The sequence below is a fragment of the Colias croceus genome, chromosome 21 (genome assembly GCF_905220415.1).
Source record: "Colias croceus chromosome 21, ilColCroc2.1".
In the NCBI taxonomy this organism is placed as follows: domain Eukaryota; kingdom Metazoa; phylum Arthropoda; class Insecta; order Lepidoptera; family Pieridae; genus Colias; species Colias croceus.
In genome coordinates, this window is record NC_059557.1 from 9,133,319 (window position 1) to 9,159,948 (window position 26,630).

A 26,630-nucleotide genomic window follows, 5' to 3' on the forward strand; every position below is an offset into this window, starting at 1 on the left:
GTCCATTTATCGAGGAAGGCTATAAATTATGTATCCTCACGCTAGGACCGGTAACTGCAAGCGTCGACACGTGGCGACAGCTGAAGTAGCCTCTGCTGTTCACAACTTGCCGTTTGTCTGTTAGATCTCTAAGCATTAGTTTAGTTAATCTACATTCAATCTTGTTGCACAGTGCTGCACCACCAGCCGCGGCAGGTAGTGCTGTGCCTGCTGGAGGTCGCTCGTCTTGCGACGCGGTTCGCGCTGGAGCCGCCCGGGCTGGTCGCGCTCGAGACGGAGATCGCGCGCGAGGAGCGCGACGCGGGCCGCGACTGCAACGCGGCGTGCGCGCCCTGGCAGTTCCGGGACGCGCTGCCCCTGCATACGTACGTATCAACGACCTGTAGGACTGTCAGTTGACAGTTGAAATTGACATCTGACAGTTGACATTTGACATTGACATTGACATCTGACAGTTGACATTGACATCTGACAGTTGGCAGTGCTTCTAACTTGACCTTCGAACTTGACAGTTGAGTGCATTAACAGACCAAAGTTGACCAACCAGTTGACAGTTTTGCAACTCTGCGCTACATCTGCGCCACTAGTCACTAGGTACCTACCTACCATATAAATCAGTATAACACTTGCACTCAAAATATAAATTATCGCGACTTATCCACAAACCTATGTTATTGTTATATTACGATAAAAAAATTAAGTATTGCACCTTTAAATGATTTTCAAATTTTAAATTCCATATTATCTACATCAGTAGTTACATCATTAAATATTTTGCAAAATAAATTGTTACCTATTAATTGAGTTTATAAATTTCTAATTACAGATCTACATCTGAATCAAAACCCACCTCAGCAGAACCAAATGACAGTAAGTACATTCCTTTTCATTATGTACAGTAAGTACCTTCCTTTCAGTACTTAACCCCTTATTGCATGAATTATTAAGGAGATGAAATAAAAATTATTTTTTTGCAAAAAAGTGTTTATTAGACCTTACATTATGAGATCAAATTGAGAAAAAAAATTATTTACTTATATTATAGAAAATATATAACGGCGCCATATATGGACTCGTATGCAGTGTTTGTTGTATTTTTTCTGTCATATATGGCTTCGTATGCAATTAGAAAAAAGTAACTAATTAATAAAATAAAAACATATTCCGGACTAATTTCACACACACGGTTGCTAAGCCCCAAACTAAACTTAGGCTTGTATCCTGAATGCTAAGTCAACTGATATGCTACATATACTTTACATAAATCCTATCCTACTAATATTATAAATGCGAAAGTTTGTGAGGGTGGATGTATGTGTATGTGTTTGTTTGTTACTCTTTCACGCAAATACTACTGAACCGACTTCTATGAAATTTAGCACACATATTATAGAGGGTAACTTGGACTAACACATAGGATAGGTTTTATCCCGAAAATCCCACGGGAACGGGAACTATGCGGGGTTTTCTTTGAAAACACGGGCGAGGCCGCGGGCGAAATGTTAGTACTTTATATAGATACCTAAATAACACCCAGAATCACAGCCAACTTATACTTTGTGAAATTGCTTAAAACAATTACGTTTGTCATTATAACATAAAAACACGTTATATTTTTCACATAACGGGAAGGAACTAAATTGGAACAATATAGGCATAGCTGACGGGCGTTCTTCTTCCAAATTCGGTAATGACTAATCCCATCAGATCATACAGAATCAAAGTGAAAATCTAGATGTCCTGCAGGAGATTTTCGTAGCTTTTTTGCGGCAATTGGCGAGTCAGAAATACCGAGGAGACTCCAGAGATGCCGATGTTTCTAAGTTTTTGAGAGACGACCATGTATTTTAGTAATAAGAGCTTTCCCTGACTTTCGCATTTGCTCTGTAACGGCTAATAAAAATCATACAGTGGCATATAGCATGAGTCTGTATTTATCACAGGTATTTATTGATGATGATATGATATTTACATGCTTAGCAGTGAGATAAAAGTGTCCAGGATCGATACTGGAACAATCAGTGAAAGTATCCTTGAATGCATACCAAGCCACATATGACATAATATATTTTGGACGGAAAGCATACGAAGCCAAATATGACAGATTTGGAAAAGTACAAAAAAACATGATTAAAGCAAAAAAAACAACCTAACCAAATGTTTAACCTTATTTTAGAAAGACTAAAGAATGAAGTAATATTTTTTTTCATGGCTTTACTCACCTTTTTGATATTGAAATCTTAATTTGAAAATCACGGTTTTTTCCGCGCACCCAAACCGTCGCACGCGCTAGACTAAATCTATAATATATCTGATGGATAATATTTACACTGTATAAATTAATTACATTCCAATTCTCGATGAAATGCTGTTTAAGATGTAAGGTAGTTTTTTTAGATATTGTTTATAGTTAGCCTATAAAAAATTCATAAACTTCGTCGTCCATATATGGCTTTGTATGCGGTAAGGGGTTAAAATATTTTATTTTTTCAGCTTTGTCTATCGTACAAAGAACGCGAACGTTAACCCATCTCGGTGACAAAAGCAACGGATATATCTCAATAATACCGTTTGTCTACTTGTCTTTTTGGAATTTTCTCGAATCGTTTGTCGAACAAGTAAGGGTGCCCCATAAAATACTTCGCAAATATTGAGTAATCCTCTGCTCCTACATTGTGTATTTTGTGTGCTATGAAATCGCAATAACTAAGCTATGTTTGTCCTGTATTTTATGGATATCCTTTGCTATGTTTACATTATATTATATGCGCTAAAGTACTCAAATTATGTTTAAATTTCATCGTTAGTTATAAATTCATTAGAATTTTAGCTAACGATTTATAAATTCAGAACATCAGTAATAAACATAACAGCCTCAAAAAACATATATTTCATTAATCATTATTTTGTTAAAATTATGTTTCAACATAAATAACTGACTATTTTTGTCAAGTTTTTAAGGTGCAAGTTACATTGTATATTCCCTGAGTTTTTACTTGAAAGTGATTATTTAACGATTTTACCCTCCCTGTTAATTACTCGTACCGCTAGCACAATACAACAAATAAATCTCCATTTCAATAGTTATAAAAACATCTATTTGTATAAACCCCGTGTCTCCAGGTGAGGGTTGCGTGGCGGACAGCGTGGAGGCGGAGAGCACGCGCAGCTCCGACTCCGACACCGACGTGCCGCTGAGACCCACCAACGAGCTCGACAAGCGGGTATGTTTCAAATGTCTAATCTATTATTAGAAATTTCGATAGGAAACTGTCTTTTTGATGATTTATTTGAATTATAAAAATTATATGACTTTCACGTGTTTGATCTTATGCGAGTATTATATTACGAAATTAAAGACTACGCTGTCTCCCCGTATAACACTCACCGCAAAGTATGCGAATTGACGGATAATATAATGAATAAATCGTGTTTAAAATTTATTAAAGTCTTTCATTTCTAAAATTAGCTTATTAGAAATTAGCTTTTGAAAAGTTAAATTACAGCTCATACTGAAACCTATTTTCAACTGTATATTTATTTATTATATACCCACCGGTTTAACTTTAGATAATATCCTAATTGAAAAAAAAATAATACGAAAGCAGAATAAAAATTTAATACTTAACTAATACTATTTTTTTAGTCTATTAATTATAAATAAATAAGCTTGCTAATCCATAAATCTCGTCCCAGGTGCAGTCAATAACACGTTTGCTGGAGCGCGGATGCCGCTGCGGCGAGGAGAAGTGTTCACGCCTGCTCAAAGTGAAGAAAGTCGGCGAGGGACGGTATAACATCGCTGGCAGGAACGTCTTCATCAGGGTAAGTTGATAATGTTGTTTATTATTGATTGAAATAAAGTAATAAATCTATAAAACTTCATTAATTTGTAAATAGATGTTTTGATTTTGCATACATAGATACTAACTGTAAGAGAAATAACTTAATTAATTGCTATTTTATTAAACTAAATTAATTCATTTATTAGATACGTAATTTTATAAAAATCTTTGCCACTTATTTTTAATAATAATAAGTTTTAACTTAATAAGTTCCTACTGACTACTTAGTACTTAGCAAGATAAATAACAACTTTATTAACAATTCAAATTGTACACTTAACGTATGTACATACTATATTTGACAACATTCTAATAAAATCTCTATCTGCTTACAGCTACTGAAGGGCCGTCACATGATGGTGCGTGTGGGGGGCGGCTGGGACACGCTGGAGCACTTCCTGTCGCGCCACGAGCCCTGTCAGGTGCGACTCGTCACCAACGCGCGCCAGGCCCTCCTCCCCCTCACACCCCCCGCACCCCCACCACCTGCACCCGCACGCACGCCCCCCCACAGGACCTCCCCCTCCCCCTCCAAGGACTCAGTCTCGCCCGCTAGCAGCAAGGCCTCACTTAGCAAGGAGTCCTCTGCAGCTGGCCTCTCGCCCGCGCACAGCAAGACCTCCATCAGCGGCAGTACCTCCCCTGTCGAGAAGACGAAACACAAAGATGCAAGCATATCCCCCGCACATAGCAAGAGCTCGATCAGCGGCAAATCTTCCCCTGTAGAAGGCAAACTGGTCAGACGCAAGACGAGCAACGGCATCCCGCCACCAGAAAGGACTTCCACACCGATCAAACCAGTTGTTGCAAGAAACAGATCGGCATTAACGTTACCGCTAAATGAGCAGAAGACCATACCTCGCTCCAGGAAGCAATCTGCACCGGCCAGCTTCAGCACGCCCAGCACGCCCATCAACCGTGCCACTGAGCAGAGGAAATCCTTCAATGCGCCCAAAAAGTCGCGCAGCATGAGCCTCGCTACACAGAAAGACGACAAAAAGTTGTGCGGGACGGACAGGTTGAACCAGGCGAAAGCTCGCAATGGGAGCGTTACCGGAGTGACTGATGTGCCAAGAAAAACGCGCAGCCAGAGCCTCGCGTCGACGCCCATTAATGAGCCAAAAAAGACGCTAACCAACGGCTACGCTAAAACCACGCGCAGCATGAGTCTCGCGACCACAAACGACTTCCCAAAACCGCTGAAGAAGAGCCAATCGGTAACAAACACGCCGCTAACGCAGGCCGCTATAGAGGAGAGTATTAGAAGGTCTCTGGAAGCAAGTATCGCGGACACGACATCTCCGAAGAAGCCGTTCCTGCACATAAAGGCGAAGTACCGCAGCCCGCCGCCGCGCGAGGTGCCGCCCAGATAACGCGCCATTCCATTAGTCTTACACGCTGACGCTACAGCAGGTCCACAGGTCTCACTTCACGCACCGAGCTCGGGCTCGCGAGCGTTCTGTTCGGTTCGCGCTCGTTCGTTTATGTTATTATTTGATCTTTGTTGAGCGATCTCGTTTTACAGCGAGCGACCGACTCTCCGCCCGGAGGCTAGTCATAATTAATTTTATTTTAATTATAATTTAATAATTTCCGATTGCAATAATTATGTTAAGAATTATTTATAATTTCGATGATAATTTAATGTTAAGCTATTGTTACGCGTCGCGTTACGCTTGTGAATGTTCAATTAGATTTCTTATTATGTCTTATGTATAATTATAGAAATTCGATTATCGCTTGATGCCAATTTGTATTCGTCTCGCTTTTATACTACTTATATTTGAATTGTAGTTCCGAAGCTTCTCGGATCGAAGCGTTCTCACCGACCTCAAACGGTACAAAATTGTTATAAACCACACGAGTCTATTTTCATATCGAACGGTACGGATATTTTTGCACCTAGATAGATAAACACTAGATAGATACGAACTAATTATAGACCCCACGAATCGATTTCTTCCAATTTTGACTTAAGGACAATTGATGCGAATTTTTCAATCTTATGATCGATATTTACGAGTTGAATAAAATTTACATTACATTTTACACAGAGCTTAAATAGAATTAGTTTAGAGCGAATTCCTTTGAATCATGTTACATGAATCTGACATTCTCTTTTACTAATTTCAATGAATGCATGAAACCAACTGTCTAAACGGATTGATTTCTATTTTCTTTTCATTCAACGACAACTTAAAATTTTATACAAAATAATTAAATTCAATGAAGTCTCATATAACATGGTTCGATGCAACAGCTCTACAGCCTATGTAAACCACTAAGCAATTTTGTGCCAACCGATTTCAAATTTTTTCTTAATAAACTTTTGATATCTAATGTTTTTTTTTATTGAAGCACCCATGTATGCCAACTGCTTACACTAACAGCTAACCACTGACCACCGTAGTTAGATTCAGCTATTGAAACAAGAGAATTTAGTGAAAAAATATTTAAATGGTGTATGCAGTAATTTATGCTAAATGCTGAAATTAACTTCATTCAATTAGTAGCAAAATCTGTGTCTCACTGATAATTTTTTTAACTGTCATCAGCTGGGACTCGAACCCAGTATGGTGATTCCATAAACGACTTTCCGATCAATGAATTTATTAAGTATGCTAAAATGTAGATCAAAAACTCAATTATGTAAAATTATACACTTCTGAATTCGATTACCTAGTAGAAAAATATGAAATGTATTTAAAATACATAATTACTTATATATCAAGAGTAAAGCACAGACAAAGATATCAAGAAATTATGGATATGTATTTCAAATATATTATCATAAATATTATAGTAAATGCGCTAGTTAATAATGTCTGCATTCTGGTAATTCCCACGATTCATGTATACCGATTGATAAGATGAACTTGATGATATTATTTGGAACAGAGATAGGCTTAAGGCCCGTAACCGTAAGCCGTGTCACTTGTATCCTGAATTCCTGAATGCTTACATTCAAAGAATACCTATACAAATGTTTGCACTCATGACATGCGGGGAAAAAACCAACGAAAAATTATTTGAAATTGCCGTCCTACATTCTTGTTAGTTTTGATGTGGTTTTGATATTTGTGTGCACGTGAGCGAGCGGCAAACTAATTTAGCTAAAACTTGTTATTTTAATTGCATTAGGTATTTCTAAAGCAAATCATACTAACGAATGCGTCGTCTTGAGTTTCGTACAATTACAAATAGGCATAAGTTATCCAAATCTGCAAAAATCACGTGGCACCCATCCAAGATATGACCGTGCCAACCGTAGCTTAACCTCAATTTTTTATCATTACGTTTGAGTCGTCTAAATTATAATTTCAATTTTTACGAGAAATAAGTATTATTATCTATGTATAGAATATTATCAAATACACCTAATATTATAAATCATATTATTTTGCAAACGACATTGGTTTTCAGTTCACTGAATAACTAATCTACCTACCTATAATAAGTACTTAGGTAAGTATATAAATCTCGTGTCACAATATTTGTCCTCATTGGACTCCTAAACCACCGATTATAATAAAATTCGCACACCATGTGCAGTTCGATCCAACTTGACACTTGAGAGACAAAATCGTTTTAGAAAAAGCGGGCGAAGCCGCGGGCGGTAAGCTAGTAATTAAAAAAAATCCTTATTTACTACTTCTATTTAAAATTTGTGTTTATCCATAATATTTAAATAGTAACTAGGTAAGTACCGTAGCATTTTATTATAATTTACTGCTTTTTCAAACGTGTATAGTAGTTACTTATAGTTAATTGCGGATTAAGGTGGCAATATAGGTAAATAAACATCGATTTTCTACATTATGTTTATTGTATAATTTAATCTAAATCTAAAGTAACATGGGGAATAATTAAGATCGAATCTCTAATTTTCTTATGAGTGTATTTGAGTTGGGTTTCGACAAAAAGAAAGTTTTAAGCTATTTTGTAGGTAATATGATTGATTTCAGTTGACTCATATTCTTAGAGCATTAACATTAAACCAATATGATTGGGTCGGACCTAATTTATTTTAGCGCTTAATCATTGCTCACACACACCTTCGATCATGCAATTAGGTATCTATGCTAAATCGAATACCCAATGATTTATTTGTAACTTTCCCTATGATTCTGTAAATTCAGAACTCGTGTGTATTCCTTATATGAATCTTATATTTATTTATAACAGTGTCGCAAAGAAGATCTTCCGAAAGGCGAGCGAGTGGTGGTGCCGGTGCGAGTGTCGGTGACACCTCACAAGCGACGCTACACTTACTACAACAAGATGTTTACCCCAATCGCCTACCACCTGCCCAAACCTATGAGAATTTCGCTTGTGTAAATTTATCTAATACAGTATACCCCGTCCGATTAGGGCCCTTCTGGCCTCCTCCACTCAAGCGACAGCTCAAGCCGAGGTTCGTGGTCCCCGTCAAGGGGGGACGCCCTTGTGCATGTCGCTACCAGGGTGAACCTTCAGTTCACCCCCGCGTCCGCGTTAAAATGTAGTAGCCCTTCTGGCTAACATTGAGAAACACCATACAAAAAAAAAAAAAAAAAAATACAGTATATGGTTGTGTTTATGTAACGGTCTCAAAATTACGGAGATGTGACTATCTGCATCTGCTTAGTGAAATGATATCATTTCAGATTACCTATATAGTTTTTACTAATGACATTTTAATTTACGCAAATAATATAACATTCAAGGTTTCCTCTCAGTGTGCATTTACAGCAAACGAACATAGAGCTAGAGTATAAATAATTTATTTTTTGATCTTTTAGTGTAAACGAAAACTCGTAATCAATGTTGTTCAGTTCAGTATTGGTCCCATAAAAATTTTATTCGGATAGGCCCAGTAGTTTTTATTTTATGAGCATTTTTGTCTGTATTTGTAAATGTTGCAAGTGCAAGTTTGAAGTCGGTTATTTAATTAATAATTAACGCAGTTATTCTTGTACAATATTAAAATTATTCCTAAGTCACCCAAGTGGTACCCAAGTGGTACCCAAGTGGTACCCAAGTGTTTATAAAATTGTGTGTAATGTGCATGTGGTATGATTGCACTGTGATTAGTGATATGAAGAAAAAAATAAAACACGTACTTATTTATTTAATAAATTTTTATTCTATAAAATAATATAAAACTATAGTAACGCTAAAAATCATATACAGGAATGGATGATAAATGCAGATCGAAATTTAGATACAGAGAGCGGACTTCATACAAAATTACTCGTAAAAATAGTATGTAAAATGACAAATGTATAATAATCTAGTCACTAACTAGGCGAGTGAAGCCAAGCTCAATAAACTATTTAAACACAACTCGTTGTTTTAATTATTCGGCAACTTTAGACATTGTTATCACCAACTAGAATAAATTTTAAACGTTCAATACAATATTTTTGTATCAGCGATACAATTTAATACTTTTCATGTTTTTACCAATTAAAGCATATTGATAAATATTTTTCTGTGTATAATTGTCTTTTTTGAAACACTTAACGAGGATATTGCATTTGAACATCAGAGGAATGATTTAGTATTTTTGAATGCAGAAAATATTCAATCGGTGGGAAAATCAAATTTGTATATTGAGTACTGTTCCAACCATACACAGATAAATACGTATGAAGCCGAATGAGATAAAATATCTGAACAAACACTTCATTGCTGGTATCTATACAATACTTTTACTTCTTAAAATTAAATCTTAACCTATACGTAATAGGAATAATATAAATAAAAATTTGGTATAAAATGTATTACATATGGCTAAGTGCTAAATAACGTGGCAGTCCTAAATTGGACAAATGCTTAAAACTATTATTTTTTCAAAATAAAATTGAATTTGCAAAAAATTCCAAGGTACCATATTATTCACTATGGCAATGTGTAAAAATATTAAAGTTGTTCTAAATAGAATGAATTTATTACGCTATTGTATTAAATAGCCTCTATTGCTATTTTTAAGCAAAAACAGAATAGAACTTGGTGCTGAACTTGATTCTGTCTATTAGTGGTATAAGATGTATCAGAGTGAAAAATATCAACTCATAAACTATAATCTTATATTTTGGTTAACAGTTGAATATAATGTAAATTATTTTTGTTCGAGTTTATATCAGATAATAATTTCCTTATGGCTTTATACAATGTGGCCGTGTTGTCGTCGCAGGGCAATCATTTAATCTAGATATGCATTTTACACAATAAAATATAGAGTTAAAACGCAAATAGACTCAATTTATGAATAAAGGTACACAACATATTTCAACTATCATCATAGTATAATGGTGGCGTTACATTATAATACTTTGATACCACACTATTCGTTTTTTCTTCATTATTTTTAACAACGAAATTACAATACTTTTAATACGAAAACTAACAATTTACGTAAAATTTACACAAATTCATTTAGTAAATTATCGATAAAATACTTCGCTTTCATTAACACTTGGTTTGCTGAATTAATATTCCCAGACACTTCCCATTCATCCCGATTTCCCTATTGCCCTGCGACATCTCCCACTCCCCTCCCCTCCCCCTCACTTCTTCTTGCTCTTGCCGAGCGTGAGCGTGTGGTGCGCGTGCGACTGCTGCTTGCGGCGGTTGAACTCGATCGTGTCGTCCTCGATCTTCTTGCGCAACTCCTCGAGACGCTTCTTCTCCTCCGTGTGGTCCTTTTTCAATTTGTCGAATTTCGCGTGCAGCTGCAACGTGGATTTAGTTAAAGTTAGCTTTAAATACAGTAATGTCTGTAATTTAAAAAAATAAAAGCAGTAATTTTAATTGAATCAATCGGAATGACGAAATCGGTAACATTATGTTTATGATTGCAACTTTATTTATTTTGGAATTTTCTATCAAATTTTATCATTATTTACTTTTTATTCTTGCAATCTTGTGTTTATATTAAACAACATAAATTCCACATAAGCCAGATCTAAATTGTAATTTTGATCCTTCGCTTTGCCTCGCATTAAATTAACATATTATATAAAACCATGAGATTCACCTCCTTCTCGGCCTCCTTGAGCTCAGCCTCCTTGTCCTTAACGCGCTGCACGAACATCTGCCGCATCTCGTCCTCCTTCTGCTGCAGCTCCGCCACGTGCGCCGAACGCTTCTGCTCGAACGTCTGCTGGAACGACACCTGCCACACGGAATACACGATCAGTACTTGTAGTGTTATCATTATAATAACTTGATAGAATTCTTGATTTACTTCCTTGTTAGAGTATTTGTTATGGAATAAGTCATCTCATTTTAAAAAGACTTACTTTAAATACGTAATGTCTATAATGTCATCGATATAAAATACGAATAGCATAGGCCCCAGGATATTTCCTTGAGGTACACCAAGCTTGTTGTATGTAATATTTTGATTTTTACATTACTTTTTATTTGGTTTTAGACATTAACCCATTGAGCCCCGAGCGGCCCGATCTGACCACGACACAATAGATTTTCTATTGTGTCGTGGTCAGATCTATAACTCAGCCCCCGGAATCATCTGTGATTCCGGGGTCTGAGTTATTAATGAGTACTGTAGTGCAGTGTGCAGTGTGCAGTGCTCACGGGTTGGTTGTGCGCGTCCACGTCGCTGAAGCCCATCTGCGCGAGGCGGCGGCGCCGGTACAGCTCGTAGTGCCGCGCGTGCGTGTGCTCGCGCATGTCCTCCATGTTCGTGCGGATCAGCATCTCGCGCAGCTTCACGAAGTCGCAGTGCGACTCGTTTTCCACTGAAATAACACAAAAACATAGATATAAGTAAAAAATTAACATTATTTTGGTAAGTCCAGAAGGTGTAAACAACAATATTCGCACTAAGAGTCGGCACAAACGGGCCACCGACCACAGCCACTATAATCGGCACGGCGAAAAATGATCCCTATCACACTGACAGCTATTCTCAAGACACAACCTTGTAATGCCGTCACCATTGAATTAGAAACGTACTGGAGGCGTCCAAAAATGGCATTTATTAATTTTTACGTAGCTTTATGCCACTACAATTGTGGTATTCTATTTATTTATTTATTTATTTATTTATTCAGGGCCACTTACAAAACATACACCAATAAAATAACAGATATACAAGTTACAAATATATATAGCTAAGTGTTGTTTTACTTAAAAGTTGCCACGGCTTGTTCCGTTGGAATTATAACAATTCTTAACATTTACGAGAAGTTATTTCAATCTGACTTTACGTTGACGTCCAGCAAAACTTACATCGTTTGGAATTTATCGACTAGTGCGGCAAGTATCGATAAACAAATGTCGATAATGGAGATGAGTGCTTATTTTTAAAACTGATAAAATCAAACCAGATAGTGAGTCTATACCTGAAAAATATACATTTACCTATTATAACAAGTTTTTCAGACAAATTTAAAGGGGACATCTATTTTTATGTTGCGAGTTGTCGCCACTGGCTACACGTGTGCGTGCGTTTATACAAAATATATGAAAAAGTGCCTGCGCTAGCCACCAGTGGCTGTGGTCGGTGGCCCGTTTGTAAAGTTAAGTCCCACGTCCCCTAGTGGGGTAAGGGGCAGATGCATCTGTTTCACTGATCGATTTTTTTAGGGACAAGTAGGTCATTGGCCTTCTGTGTCCTACCAGACCGAAACATTTTTTTTCTTCTTCTCCACCGGGAATCGAACCCAGGACCCCTCGGTGCTACGCTCACGCGTCACTGTACCAAGGAGGCGGATTTAGGGGTGGCCCTTCCTCCTTTTCCATAATCCTTCCCCACCTCACCTTGCACAGTCCCCCACGGGTACTGCCTGGCGCGGACCGTCTTGTTCCCGATCTTGACGAAGTCCGTGGAGCCCACCACAGCGAAGGGGATGTGGCTGTTCATGCTGCTGTTCACCTCCGACACCGACTCGTCGTCCACCGGGAATTGGTAGATCTCCACGCCGTTGGATTGCAACTCTTGCATTATTTTCGACTGGAAATGTTACATAGAACTTAAAGAATTATATCCGGGATACTATCAAATTTATTTTGCGTCTTCTGGCCTTTTTAATAGATAGACAGATTGACAAGATGATAAGGTATTTATTATGTAATGTAAACTGATATTTGAAATAGAATATGATTAAAGCTTTCTAAAGTGTATATAATATAGTTGTTTAATATAGATCTAATGGCTCCAAAACCAGTATCTTAATTATATTTTTACTTTTATATAATGAAAAAGAAAGGTGGACTAAATTATGCAAATAAAATTGATACATTATGCAATTAGAAACAAACACTGTTTAATTAATTAGCTATTTTTTTACCTTAAATTTCTGCAGTTCTGTTTTAGAAATAGTATCAGCCTTTGCAATGATGGGGATGATGTTCACTTTGGTGTCCAATTTCTTCATGCACACAAGGTCTATGGATTTCAGACCATGGCCTGTAAACAATTATGTTTAGAAATTAAATTCTACAATACTCAATTAAAATAAATAAATCCTGCTAATATTTAAAAAAAAACTGTGTTTTATGGATATTTTTTTTTTCTATCATGCTTTAAACTACTGAATTGGATTAGATTAGTTTTAATATATTATTTAGGTGTGGATAACAGTCTGGAAATACTTTATTACTAAGATTTTTATAGACAATAAAGAGGACATCAATTTTATCAATTTGAGTATTGGTTCATAATAATATACACACATATGCAAGAAACATTGCTTTACAAAATAAAACGGTTATATTAATATATTCATATTTATACATTGCCCTGAATAATTCAAGTAAATATAGCGTAAAATTATAAAATTACTTATTAACCAATAAATAAATAATGAATAACATTTAATAACAGCAACTTCGAACAATAAAATTATCAGTCGCATCTATTTTCGTAAAGAGGACAATGTACCCATAACAAATGCATTCAAATAGACAAAGTGAAAGTCCTTGAACGAAAATATAATATGTACGGCTTCGATATTTTTACACAATCTAGTGCAAGGTCTCATAGTGCACTTTCCATGTTGGTTAATAGAATCTAATGAGGATTAGCGGCACCCCTGTGCAGCTTGTTAGTGCTGGCGCGTTACGTCATTAATTGTTTGTCATTAACTCATTAGTTGATGATTGAATGCAAGCAGTACGAGCGGACATTTTTACAAGACCAATTATTCCAATAAGAAAAAAATCAAATAAAATTCAGTAATATTCCTGTTTAAACGATAAAAGATAATATATGTGGGACTATGCTACTGCATTCAGACACAATAAGTTATATTCATGTATTAATCTCTATATTAAATAACAATAATACTATTATGTATATTTTATTCATTCTTATTTAATTTATATTATTTTTACACAATTATCACAACAGCAGATTGAAAAGGAAGATGATTTAGGTCAACCTCCATTTAGGAACAAGCCCGCATAAAGGCAAATTAAATTAAACTGTGTATGCGGGTGAAATCTACATTTAATTTAGTTTGAATTACACTAGTGAATGTCTATTTCCCTAAACAAGTTTAGTTTTAAGTTTATTACATTCATAATTTTATTGTTTATCCTTTTCTAGTGTGTTCTTTGTTATGGGAAAAGAAACATTCGAAAAAAGTTCAGTTAAATAATTTAAATAAGACTTTAAATGCTTTGTACAACTATATAATAGGTCGCATCGTTTTAACATTGGCGCGTTGAGAACCGTCCGTTCGTACGTACGTAACGTACAAACCCAAAAACATGCTCCCCATTAAGAACTACCCTTTCGGGAAAGTCGGTTAAAAGAGTGGCAAAGTAAAAGCCGATCCCGTTAGCTGCGCCATTGGCCCAGTGTGTCAGGCGCGCTATGAATAGTGAATACTCATTGATTCGCGTTTGCAGTGTCAAGGACACCATGCGCCGGGTCAGCTGGCTCTTATTTATTTATCGAGTGGAATTAGAGACCTACTTTAGTTTAGCTTGCTGTGTATTTTCAAGAACTCCGCTATCATAGATAATAAGAGGGTTATCAGTCTCTGCACTTATAAAGTTGAAGAGTTTTGCGTTTCTTTGCATAACAATTTATGGAACAAAACAAATAGCTTCAAATTGAAAAATTGTTGAAGGCATAAAATAATGATGAATATGCATGGGTAGTGCGTTGTTAGGTTAAGTAAAAAGTAGAACACAATAATTTTATGGATACCTTTATATTATTGGGCAATAAGCAAGTTACAATGATGAACTTCACTTTTTTTTTAAATTTATAAATCATTTAAATAAGATTAGAAATAACTCATGTTGGTACATTTCAAAATAAACAGTTTAAATGTTATTCAACTGCATTACACAGTATATCTTTAAAATATTTTTCACTTACCAGTTGGACAAATGAAATACAGACAGACATGCAGACGGCTGTCATGATAAGTCGGCAATGCCCTCTTAATCTTCAGCTCCTCTTGCAGGAAAGCCTCAAACTGGGCATCAATGTAATCCACCACAGCCTTGAAGCTATCCTCCTTGTTAACTTGGTCCCCATAGCCCACTGTGTCGCAAATTGTCAGCTAAAAATATAATTTTTGTGTTATATTTTGAATTTACATATATAAATGTACCGTTGTTGAGTCTTATGAATAACATTTTTGTTTTAATGTTAAAATAAGTAGTGTTGTGCAGGTTTCTTTACATCTACAGTAATAGGCCTGTGCTCTCTGTTTTATGTTAAAAATTTAAGCCCTTTCTTCCTAGTCAACCTGTCAGATCATAGCTTTTAATTCAAATTATTTTTATGGATGTAATTAGTGATGACTGAAGCTAAATAGATTAGTTTTTATAAGAAAAACTCAGTCTGGGATAATTTTTAGTTCATTTGTATACAGGAACACAAACATAACATTGATTCTCAAAATACATACAAACTGATTCATAAAATTATTCATGACATAAATATGTACCTATTATTCTTATCATCAATAAGTATTTGCTTTTAATACAAGTCGGGTCACTCTTCCAACTGCACTCGTAAAACTTGTCATGACTCAGAAAATAACCTACATTTATCTTACACCTACAAAACTTTGATATAATTGTAGTTAGATAGCTGTTTTGTAGATTCATTGATATGAATCTACAAAATAACTATCTGTCACCTATCATTATAACTCAAGCATTTAAATTGTTTTCAGCAAATACTTAAATTTTAAGCCAAATAATTTTAATGACTTTTATAGTATACTAGTGGTCTACCCTAGCTTTGCTTGTGGTACATACATCCTATAGCACTCAGCGATTATGAACATAGCCAATGGTGTAATATTTTTTAAATCAGTCCAAAAAACAACTCTTCCACTTTATATTGTAAATATAGTATTAATATTAAAAGTTATTATAATAAATTACTTTACCTTCAGCCTGACATTGCTCTCCTGCAGTTCATAGGTATGTGCCTTCAATTTAACAGTGGGAAGGTTGTGAGGGCTCGGCACCGACTCAAAGTTAGTGTTGAACAGTGAGTCCATGAGCGTAGACTTGCCGAGACCAGTTTCACCTGTTTAACATAATGTTTCATAATAAACTGTAATTTTTCCAAGTATTTGAACAGTATTTCTACACAATTGTTAGATATGCCGATAATTAGGTCTGTATTTAACAGTTATATAAATTGTGTTGACTTCTTATAATTAAAAAATAATATCGCTGAAAGATTTAAGAGATAGTTTATTTCAAATTTGATATTATACTTTTCATCATAAATTCTGTCTTTAATTTGGCAAGTAATTATTCTATAAAAATATAACAAGTCTATGATTTATAAATAATTTAAAATAAAGAACTAGCACCATTGATGCTTATCTTGTTATATATTTTGGCTCTTTCTTACACGTGATTTAGTTAAAATTTCAATATCATTCATATTATACAATCACAGTTTTAACACACTAATACTAATTAAACACAAGCAAAGTGAGTAAAGTTTCTATTAAGCTTAACGGTAGAATGTATTTGTGTCATTTACATTAGAAATTTATAAACAAACTAGTGGTCCGCCCCGGCTTCGCCCGTGGTACCTACATGTTTAAACTATCCTATCTCTCAAGTTGGATCGAACTGCACATGGTGTACGAATTTTATTATAGTCGGTTAAGTGGTTTAGGAGCCCATTGAGGACAAACATTGTGACACGAGATTTATATATATTAAGAAGATTTTTACAGCATGTATGTGTGCAGAGATTGTATATGTAGTGGAGCGCCGTAAGGTTTATACCTCGGAATCCAGGGCCAGTCAATGAATCTTAATATAAACCTTGAAAATATGTTTTTAATAGTATATAGAAAAATGTTAAAAAAAAATTTTTTCGCGCTCTCAATTTTTTAAAAATTATTATAAACAATTATTACTTTTTGGAGTTTTCATTGATTTATATTAGTCAAAAGTCATATTTTAAAAAGAACAATTACTATTACAAACTTGAAAACTTGATCTTGGATCTGTAGGGACCGCAGATATACCGATGAAGGTCGGGTTGGAGAATAGAGGGGATAACAGCAGCTGTTCGGTATTGTTCATGGCGGGCCCTCACAGGATAGTACACGTTGTAACTTGCTAGACTTAATACGTAGCTGTTGTTTTCGTTCCGAAAAATATTTATTTCAGACTAGATTTCCGCCCGCGGCTTCGCCCGCGTTTGCAAAGGAAAACCCGCATAGTTCCCGTTTCCGTGGGATTTCCGGGATAAAAACTATCCTATGTGCTAATCCAAGTTACCCTCTATATGTGTGCTAAATTTCATTGTAATCGGTTCAGTAGTTTTTACATGAAAGAGTAACAAACATCCATATATCCATACTTACAAACTTTCGCCTTTATAATATATATTAAGATATTTGTTTATTAAAAATTAATGTTAATAATTACTGAACATTACTGAGTTTTAAAAACTTTGAAAATAGGGGCATAAATTGTAAGTATTTGTTTTTCATTTATATTATGCATAGGTATATGCATATAAAAATATAAGTTTGATATGTGAAGACAAAAGTGAATATTGTCGCAATATTTATAAAAGAATTGTAGGCGTGTTAGATATTTTAGTAGCTCAGGGAACTAAATAGGCTAAATATCACGCGGATTGTTACATGCGTTTAAAAACAACGCTAAAACAGACTCAGAGGGAGAAAAAAAATCTTCAGTAACAATGCAAGTAGATGCAGCAATGGAGCAGATTTTCAAATATATTGAACTATTGAAGAAAATAATGATTGTCAATTTTCACTCGCAGAATTAAAAACAACCTACAATCTAAGTATATCAACGAGATCGACGACGACGACAACAATGTACAATGATGTAACAATGTGTTTAGTTAATGATAATTTTTTTTTGTAACTTATTTTTTACGATACCTAATCTAATAAATTAACATTGAAGTTACTCTGCACATATAATTTATTACAAATAAAATAAAATTTTTCACTATAAACACTTTTTCCCCCTTCCGCCTCTCATTTTTCAGTAAATTGTTGTTAAAAATTGTTGTAAATCGAGATCGGTCAAATTTTTTTTTTTAACTTTTTTATTTGAGGTTTTAATAATGCAGTCTCATACTTGATATACAGATTCATTGACTGGCCCTGGGTTCCGAGGTTTGACCATTTTTATGCCTTACGGCACTCTACTAATGAAATTAATTAACAAATAAATGGAATTATCAGTGTACAAATAGAACAAAGTTCCTGTTAATATTGAGGAAACACTGAGGAAACACATATTTTTATGGATCACTCTAGTGAATATTCACCACAATATGATTACAATATTGTGTCTGTCAATCTCAATGAATTTACCTACATAGTTTTTTAATAATTTTTTCATTGATTTTGTGAATAATAACGTGAAATTAGAATAATTGCATAGCATGAAAGAGGTCGAGTTAACATTTTATAAAAATATAATTTATACAATGCATTCACAGACTTAGGATTTATTTTTTTGATACAATTTTTTTGATAATTATAAAAACAAATACAATTCAATTCAGTGCAATAGATAGAACGCGTAGGTACCTATGTAACGATTGAGCAAGTGAATTAAGTATGCATAATTGAATCACATACCGATACAAAGAATGTTGAAGACAAATCCATTCTGCACACTCTTGTTAACCAGTTGGTCCGGAAGGCTGTCGAAGCCAACATGCCCAGACAATTTCAGCGTACGCATTGCAGCTTCAATCTAAAATAAAGTAACGTTTTTCACAAACATACCGTGTAGGGTGCTGGTTGACTCAAAATATGCACGAGAGATTACTGTTGTTGTTTGTTTGTAAGCGACAAGCAATGTTATTAAATGATTTGTGGTATGTTACAATTAAACAAATCGGACTGATTTCTATAAACAGAGATATCAATGGAGAACGCCCAAGCGATGACTCTCTCTCCGGTTAAATAAAAACATGTAAATATCTGATATTTTCGCTGCTTGTTAATATTAAAACATTGTAAAAAGAATAAACATCGTGTTAATATTGAATAACACGTATAATTCATGATTTTTTTACTTACTTTCGCAGGTTCAACATCTATGGCCGCCATTTTCGTACACTCTCTTTGAGGATTGCTGTTTAACTGAAGTTACCTATTTGATTTTCAAATGTCAGAAGCAAAGATTTCTTGACATAAGCAAACTTCACACTGCTAGAGTACCAATATTATGGCAAAATCTAGAAAAATCAATTATTTATTGATAATTTCTGTCATCTTAATATGAGTTATTGCTCATTGTTATTCTATACAAAATTAATGAAATTTTTTTTTTTATAAAAACAAAGAAAAAAGGATACAAACATCTTTTGTTAATTCTATTATTATTAGAATTATGGTTAATAATGTTTGTATATGTTCCTAATGTTGGTAAACGTGTATTTTCAGTATTGCAAGATCAAAAACATTCCTTTGATAAAGGGAAATGTTGTGTCCATACATAATGATCGTTTACTACGATACGATATTTCAAAAATATTGTTATAAACATAGATTTTATGTAATCTTACTTCTATCAGCAATTTTTTTGTACATATTTTGTAATATGAAATCTATAATTATTTCATGAATAAGTACTATAAGAAAATATATTATAACCTAATAAATTTAGTATTAAATTAGCAAAAAGTATTTTCAATTTATAGGGTTAATATTAAGACACTATACCTAACTACTAGAAATGTTTAAGCCCTAGGTTATTGTGAATATCCATTAAACATTATACTTGTTATTCTATCTTTCGGATGGAATATGTAATAAATGCATTAATTTATTTAAATATTAGCTTCCACCCGCGACTCCGTCCGCGCGGATGTTGGTCTTCGCGTGGATTTCTCCATTTTGAAATGGGAAGACGTCACTCTCGCTCGTTTAATTATAAACAAGCTCACATTTTAAGGGAAATACGAATAATATGTATTCTAGTAAGATTATACATTAACCTTCAATTAAAGATGCTTCTCCTAAAAGGCCGCACGCTTATAATTTGACATGTTTGATTTGAATGTGATTACTAATGTATTTTTTATTTAAAATTCAATTACATGATTCTTTACTTAAATTATTTCAATATCTTTAATTTATTGATTGTCAGGGAAATCGTAGCTTGATTTTTGTAACACGGGCAACACTGTCGCAATCCAAAATGGCAGAAAGCGACTTCGGTGCGTTATCATGTGAGCCGATGAAATAATGTTTTCTTGAATATTATCGTCGCGAGTGATTTAGAAATTTGTGAAATAGTGAATTGTGACATAATAAACCATGGCGGATTTAAAATCCCCGCCGTTTAGTGATATTAAAAGACCTGAGGAAGTCGTCCGAATGACGACTAATGATAGCCTGAAATTTGCAGTTCTTATCGGGCTGATTGAAGTTGGACAGGTAACCAACCGCGAGGTGGTCAACACTGTTCTGCACCTGGTAAGCTAACCATTTTACAATAACCACAAGTACCTAGAGTAAATCTTATAAGACTCGTGTAAGAAAGGTTATTGCAAGTGCAAGACATTTCTCTCTATTATTATGTTTAATGTTTTTTATTGTTACTCTTAAAATTTGTTAATTATGTTTATGATAAAAGATTATCGAGTACATAATATAACGCGTGGCGAAAATATCTATTTTGATTGTTTTAATCGATCGCTTTGTGGTGAATTAAGTCGTGGCTGCAAGGACCGGCGAGCTGTTTGTTTTGATAGCTGTGTTAACTCAGAGATCATTCAGTAGTAAACAAGAATTTTTAAACCGATTCTATTAATTTGTATCTTTATTACCTTATGGCCAGTTATGGCTATTGGGCTAAGGTGTTGTGGTTAATTAATGCGTAAAATATCGAGCGATAGTGTAGGCGGCCGAGAGAGCTGTTTTCATAATAAGCTCTGATTGACTTCATTACACGGATATTTAATTTTTCGATTCTGTTATAGTTAATTGGATAATAACTTGATTAATCTTGAATGATGAAATATCATCACTTATCGTAAAAGTTAAACCATTGCGTTAATTTACATTTAAATGTTACCTACCTATTTACCTATAGTTAATAACCTTAAACACAAATAAATAAAGGTTTTGGTAGGTTTGTGCCTAATGTTTTGATATTAAAATAAAACCTTTATCTAGGTATAAATTAAATGAAAGTGAATGTAGGTGTAAATTATATTGGTTCCGGACGAAGTCTACCAATGCCCTTGGTCCCACGGCTTCAAGCGGCTGGACGGAACCACAGTGGAATTTTGGTCGGTACGCATCCGACATAACCCACGGCCCCTTCCCCGGAGGTCATTGGTATCTATGCAAGATTTTCCCACTTAAAAAATTCGTAATTTACGTACCTAGGTACCTAGGTACCGTACCTAGGTACCATAAAGATATCAACATGTAGGTACTTACCTAATTAGAAAATTGTCGAAATGCATTAAATATGTAATTTTATTACCTAATTTAAATATAATTTTTACCACGCGCATCGATCCTAGGTACGTACTAATCCATTACCATTATGTAGACTAGAAGACCATATCTTTAAGCAATAAAATCATACATAAACGACAGTACTTTGGTAAAATAAAAATTTTAACAATTGTCAAAGTAATAAGTAGCCAACAATGCATCGTAAATTCTTGAGAAATAAAGGGTGACCATGGTAACGAAAAAATAAATAACAACTGTACATTCTGACTACGAAATAACAGTGAGTGTCATCTGGATCCGTACTATCTCGTATTCAATAATATTTGAATACCTATGCTAAGAAACAAAATAAAACATTAAAAACAAATTGAACTTAAAAATTCTACCTATAGAAAATAAATATTTTCGGTTTCAATTTATTGAAGACAAATCTGACTGGAAACCGAAGAACTACATAAATAATAAATAATCAAATTACAAAATAACAAAAAAGTAACCTTAAAAAATTAAATTGCAAAATACCCTTCACAATTCAAGCTCTATGCATTAATTCTAATTGACCTTTTTCAAAAGTATTTTAATACGTAAGCATTGTGACCTAATTATATAATTATAATACTCGTTGTGCATTTATTATTATTATTATTAAAAATAATTGACGATTGAGGTGACGCATTTGTACAAGGCTTAATGAATTTGTAATTACATATTTCAAAAACCATTTAAAAGTGTTTAAAAATCCACAAACGACATAATATAGGTATATCACGCTCCTTTATTGTCATTTGCAGTACAAAATATGCAATAATTTGGTAACTTGTGATAACTACAATAAAATCGTGATATTTGCGTGTCCTAAAATTTCTAATGAACAATAGCTCAATGGTCGGTATGCAAGTAAACCACAGTTAGTAATATGTAACTCAATAGTCAATACATACCTATCTACTCGCTGTTTTGCGGTTTTACAAATTTACAAAATATAGTTAGATTTCTATGATTCATATAAAATACATATCGTCTTGATTCGTAGATAGATATCTAATCAAGAGATAACAGTAAACATTAACGCTCTAGCGCTCTACTAATGTAAAAGCATTGTTAATAGTCACCCATTATAAAGTTATTAATTCTATCTTTGTGCACAAGAAATAACGCTAATACAGATAAATAATTTCATTAATAAGTGAGAATGCAATGAAGTTAATCAAAGGGCGCCAACAATTACGGTCGGAGCTTGTTTCCCCGGTGACGTCACGCGCAGAGCAATCATTGCTTCGTTTCCTCCCAGTTCGCGATGGATGAACGTTATTTATTATGCAATTATCGAGGAAAGAGTCATTTATGCAAGCTTGATATAATTTTTGCCGCTACATGTTGAGTTTTCATTTTTCCTGAATAAGAATGTATTGCATCTTTGCTCCTGTGTATCTAATACATATACGTATTATCTAAACTCATAAGGAGCCCTTAACTCTATTGTTTATTTGTGACTTCATCAAAATAATTTAAAGTAACTATAAACAACATTGTATAATATAATATAAGGCTTTAATCGGGGGCTCTTTTGTTTTCTCAGCTGTGTCAGACATCCTTTATGGTGTTTTAACGAGTTGACGTATGTACTTGCTATGTTAATTACCTCTCTTTATATGTTCTGTGTAATTACCATTATTAGGTTAAAAACGTTTTATTTCTTTGATGAATAATGAAACTAAACACTAAAACTTACGTAATAAAGTTCTATATTTCTATCATCACAATTGTTCTATATTTCTGCTTTGGTCGAAACAAAATTCATATTAGCTAAATCCTACATTGAAATATGTTAACTATTCAAATCCATAAACTAATTGCTTCCGAAATTTCAGCTAATCAGTTTTTGCGTGAAACAATAACTAATATGGCCTGATCTAGCCGTTCAAACTTGGATTTATAATATGCGCGATTAGCTGGGTATTCATTTGTATAAAATATTATTTATTATATCCTCGCAGTTTCACCCCCGCGGCTCCACTCCTGTTGGTCGTAGCGTGATGATATATACTCTATAGCCTTCCTCGATAAATGAGCTATCTAACACCGAAAGAATTTTTCAAATCGTACAAGTAGTTCCCGAGATTAGCGTGTTCAAACAAACAAACAAACTCTTCAGCTTTATAATATTAGTATAGATTAATTTACTAGATGTATCATTTAACGTAGGTAATATAAGCAAGTAACTATATGTGTTCCTAACTATAGGATACTTTTTTTGTGAAAAGAATTAAGTAATTCTTTTCACAAGTTGCATATAATTGACGCAGCATTGTCAGTCACCTATGCTATGGTCAGTTACTACCTAAATAAAATATTGCGTAGTTATACTGTTGTAAAGAGAAATTGAATACCAAATTAGTGTGTTAAAGGAAACGCTAGTAGGTAATTATTCGGGGCAGAGCTGGTTAATTGGTTATTAATTACTTTCGGTGTAGCGACGGGAGATGGAGTGCATTTGGTTACATTGGCCTGATCATTTTAGATTTTGCTTTTCGGATTAAATTTAAATTTACTATCTACACGTTTTAGAGAAACGTTTCGATTGCACAGTTCGTGGTTTCAGATTAAGTTTAAATTAATGAGATTATTATTATTTACTAGCTTCCGCCCGCGACTCCGTCCGCGCGGAAAAATTAAGAAAAATTAAGATTTATTTTTTTTCTACGTATTTTTCCGGGATAAAAAGTATCCTATTTTACGCCCAGGATAATAAAGTATAATTATACCAAGTTTCATCGAAATCGAACCGTTAGTTTTCACGAGATGCCTTCACATACAGACAGACAGACAGACAAAATTTTTTTTAATCAGATATAGTATCGATCCAGTAACACCCCCTGCTATTTAGTTTTTCAATATTTTCAATGTACAGAATTGACCCTTCTACAGATTTATTATATGTATAGATTATCATTATTTTCTCCTACGAATTCGTAGGCAAGTGAAATTGTTTGTTTTCAACTTTCAAGGGATATAATATGGGCGGCCCGCAGGACGTTATTACATATTATAATTTTATATCTAATTAATCACACCTTTGATGATGCTTTTACGTCATAACTACTTCATAAAATTATTATATATATATATTTAACATTTGCTCATATTCTTAGTTAAAATGTTAATCAAACAAACGCATAGGTACCTTGGCAAACAAACTGCATATTTATTTTCCGTTTCTATTTACCACATTATTTAATAAAAGAAGTCACCTTGCGTCGAGGTTGTGATGAATGCATAACTTGAAGGTCTGTTGTATGCTAATTGTTTCCGAAAATTGTCTAATCTTTTGAAATTTCTGCTAGTTATCATTGCATACCTATGGTTAACGATACGTAACACAATTATCATTTATTCCATAAGTCCACTATCGAAGTAATACGTAAACCGTACACTAGTCATTCATATCTCTTATTCGTATCAAGCAAATGTCTTACTAGGTGCTTAGGTAGGTACCTACCGATATATAATTACTAATTATTAATTAGGCTCATTGTTTTATACGATAAATACAACCTTTACATGTCCAAAACGCTTTACCTAATTAAAGTATGTAATTAAAAGATCAAAGAAATTTACCTTGGCTATACCTTTCTTTAAGCCATCCCGAAATACGACCCTTTTATTTCTTCTCTTTCAAAATCCTCTTCTAATATATATAAATAGTTCGTACACGTGTACCTACGTTGTATATTGTATAACTATATGATAGTTCATTCAAATCCTTGCTGTTATAAATAGTCCATGTAATTTAATCATAAACATTATAGCAAGGATGACATAGTTTAATCCTAATAACTATTCTGAAAAACTTTCAAACACAATAAATAGCGTTTTATTTAAAGTACTTATTACCTACTCGCTATAAGACATTGTTTTATTAATATCAATGAAGTGGCCATAGAATTGAATGCATCATTGTACGCGAGTTGCATATTGATTTCGAGCCATAAAAATAGGAACTACAGAACAATGTTCTTTCGTTTCTTGCAGTTGAACAATGCTTATCGATTACCCACCACTTCACAATTACTATCAAACAAATATTGTGTGTATGGAAGCTTGTTTTATAAGCATGTTACTCGTGGTAGAATTTTCTATGGAAAACTGTCTTGAGAACTAAGATTAACCTAAGCATGAATAGGTATTCGTTTTAGTTAGTTTACACAAAAATATTATTACTTACCTAAATATAATTGCGATATTGTAATTTTAAGGCGTTCCACTATGAAACAGTTTTATGAAATGACTCCTACCGAAATTGTCGTTTCGCTATCATGAACCTACTTTAAGTGCAGATATAATTGCTTTTTCTTATAATAGATAATGTTTTAGTGTAAAAAAAAAATCTTTATATTATTACTTGTTTGGACAAAATTCTTCACTAACTACTTTTCATATTAATATAGAAGACATAAATGTATGTATTGCCTTCTGTCCATTTGATTCGTGCGGCACGTTTAAACTCTGTTGTGTGGGTTTGCTTGAAGGGTCTAGCGCAGCAAGGTCACGGTCGAGGGCCCTGATGAAGCTGATTATGTTATGCCTTGTGTTTCTATTGTATTGAAAATGGAAAATATTACGTCTTAACATTTTATTTCTACATATTTCTGGTTATAAGTGTGATTTTTAGAAAATATGTTCCTTTCCTATAGATAATTACCCACGTATTTATAGGGCTATCAAAAAAACTGTTCAGTAAGGTAGTGTCCATTTTATACTGAGTTCGAATTTCGGACTATAGTTATTGACGTTGTGTGAAATCTCCGGCAATATGTATTTATAATTGATTTCAGTTCGAATTTTATCAATAAATCGTAGG

General features: G+C 34.0%; 2 protein-coding genes across 3 annotated transcripts in view; one reads left to right on the forward strand and one right to left on the reverse strand.

The window, feature by feature from the left end:
* LOC123701494 (GAS2-like protein 3) overlaps window positions 1-5,969 on the forward strand; it is an 83,058-nt gene extending 77,089 nt beyond the window's left edge. For both annotated transcript variants that reach the window (XM_045648990.1, XM_045648991.1), the window contains 5 exons: window positions 173-365; window positions 827-870; window positions 3,124-3,224; window positions 3,697-3,825; window positions 4,181-5,969. In XM_045648990.1, the coding sequence (XP_045504946.1) occupies window positions 173-365; window positions 827-870; window positions 3,124-3,224; window positions 3,697-3,825; window positions 4,181-5,218 (1,505 nt within the window). In that variant the 3' untranslated portion in view covers window positions 5,219-5,969. The remainder of the gene's footprint in view (window positions 1-172; window positions 366-826; window positions 871-3,123; window positions 3,225-3,696; window positions 3,826-4,180) is intronic.
* Window positions 5,970-8,944: 2,975 nt separating this feature from the next.
* LOC123701499 (septin-2) lies at window positions 8,945-19,441 on the reverse strand. Its single transcript, XM_045649001.1, has 9 exons — window positions 19,376-19,441; window positions 18,929-19,046; window positions 16,217-16,359; window positions 15,190-15,376; window positions 13,148-13,266; window positions 12,618-12,810; window positions 11,430-11,593; window positions 10,867-11,004; window positions 8,945-10,561 (listed from the first exon to the last, which is right to left on the reverse strand). The coding sequence occupies exons 1-9, from the start codon at window positions 19,403-19,405 to the stop codon at window positions 10,397-10,399; spliced, it is 1,257 nt and encodes a 418-aa protein (XP_045504957.1). The 5' UTR covers window positions 19,406-19,441; the 3' UTR covers window positions 8,945-10,396.
* Between the last annotated feature and the right edge of the window lie 7,189 nt (window positions 19,442-26,630).

What these genes read in the sequence shown, in the direction of transcription:
- LOC123701499 (XM_045649001.1), bottom strand. Translation starts at nt 19,405, where the DNA reads ATGGCGGCCATAGATGTTGAACCTGCGAAA. An exon ending in CAGAACTGCAGAAATTTAAG is followed by an intron (nt 12,811 to 13,147) that starts GTAAAAAAATAG and finishes TAACATTTCCAG; the next exon opens with TCGAAAATAATGCAAGAGTT. An exon ending in CCCGTGGGGGACTGTGCAAG is followed by an intron (nt 11,594 to 12,617) that starts GTGAGGTGGGGA and finishes GTGTTATTTCAG; the next exon opens with TGGAAAACGAGTCGCACTGC.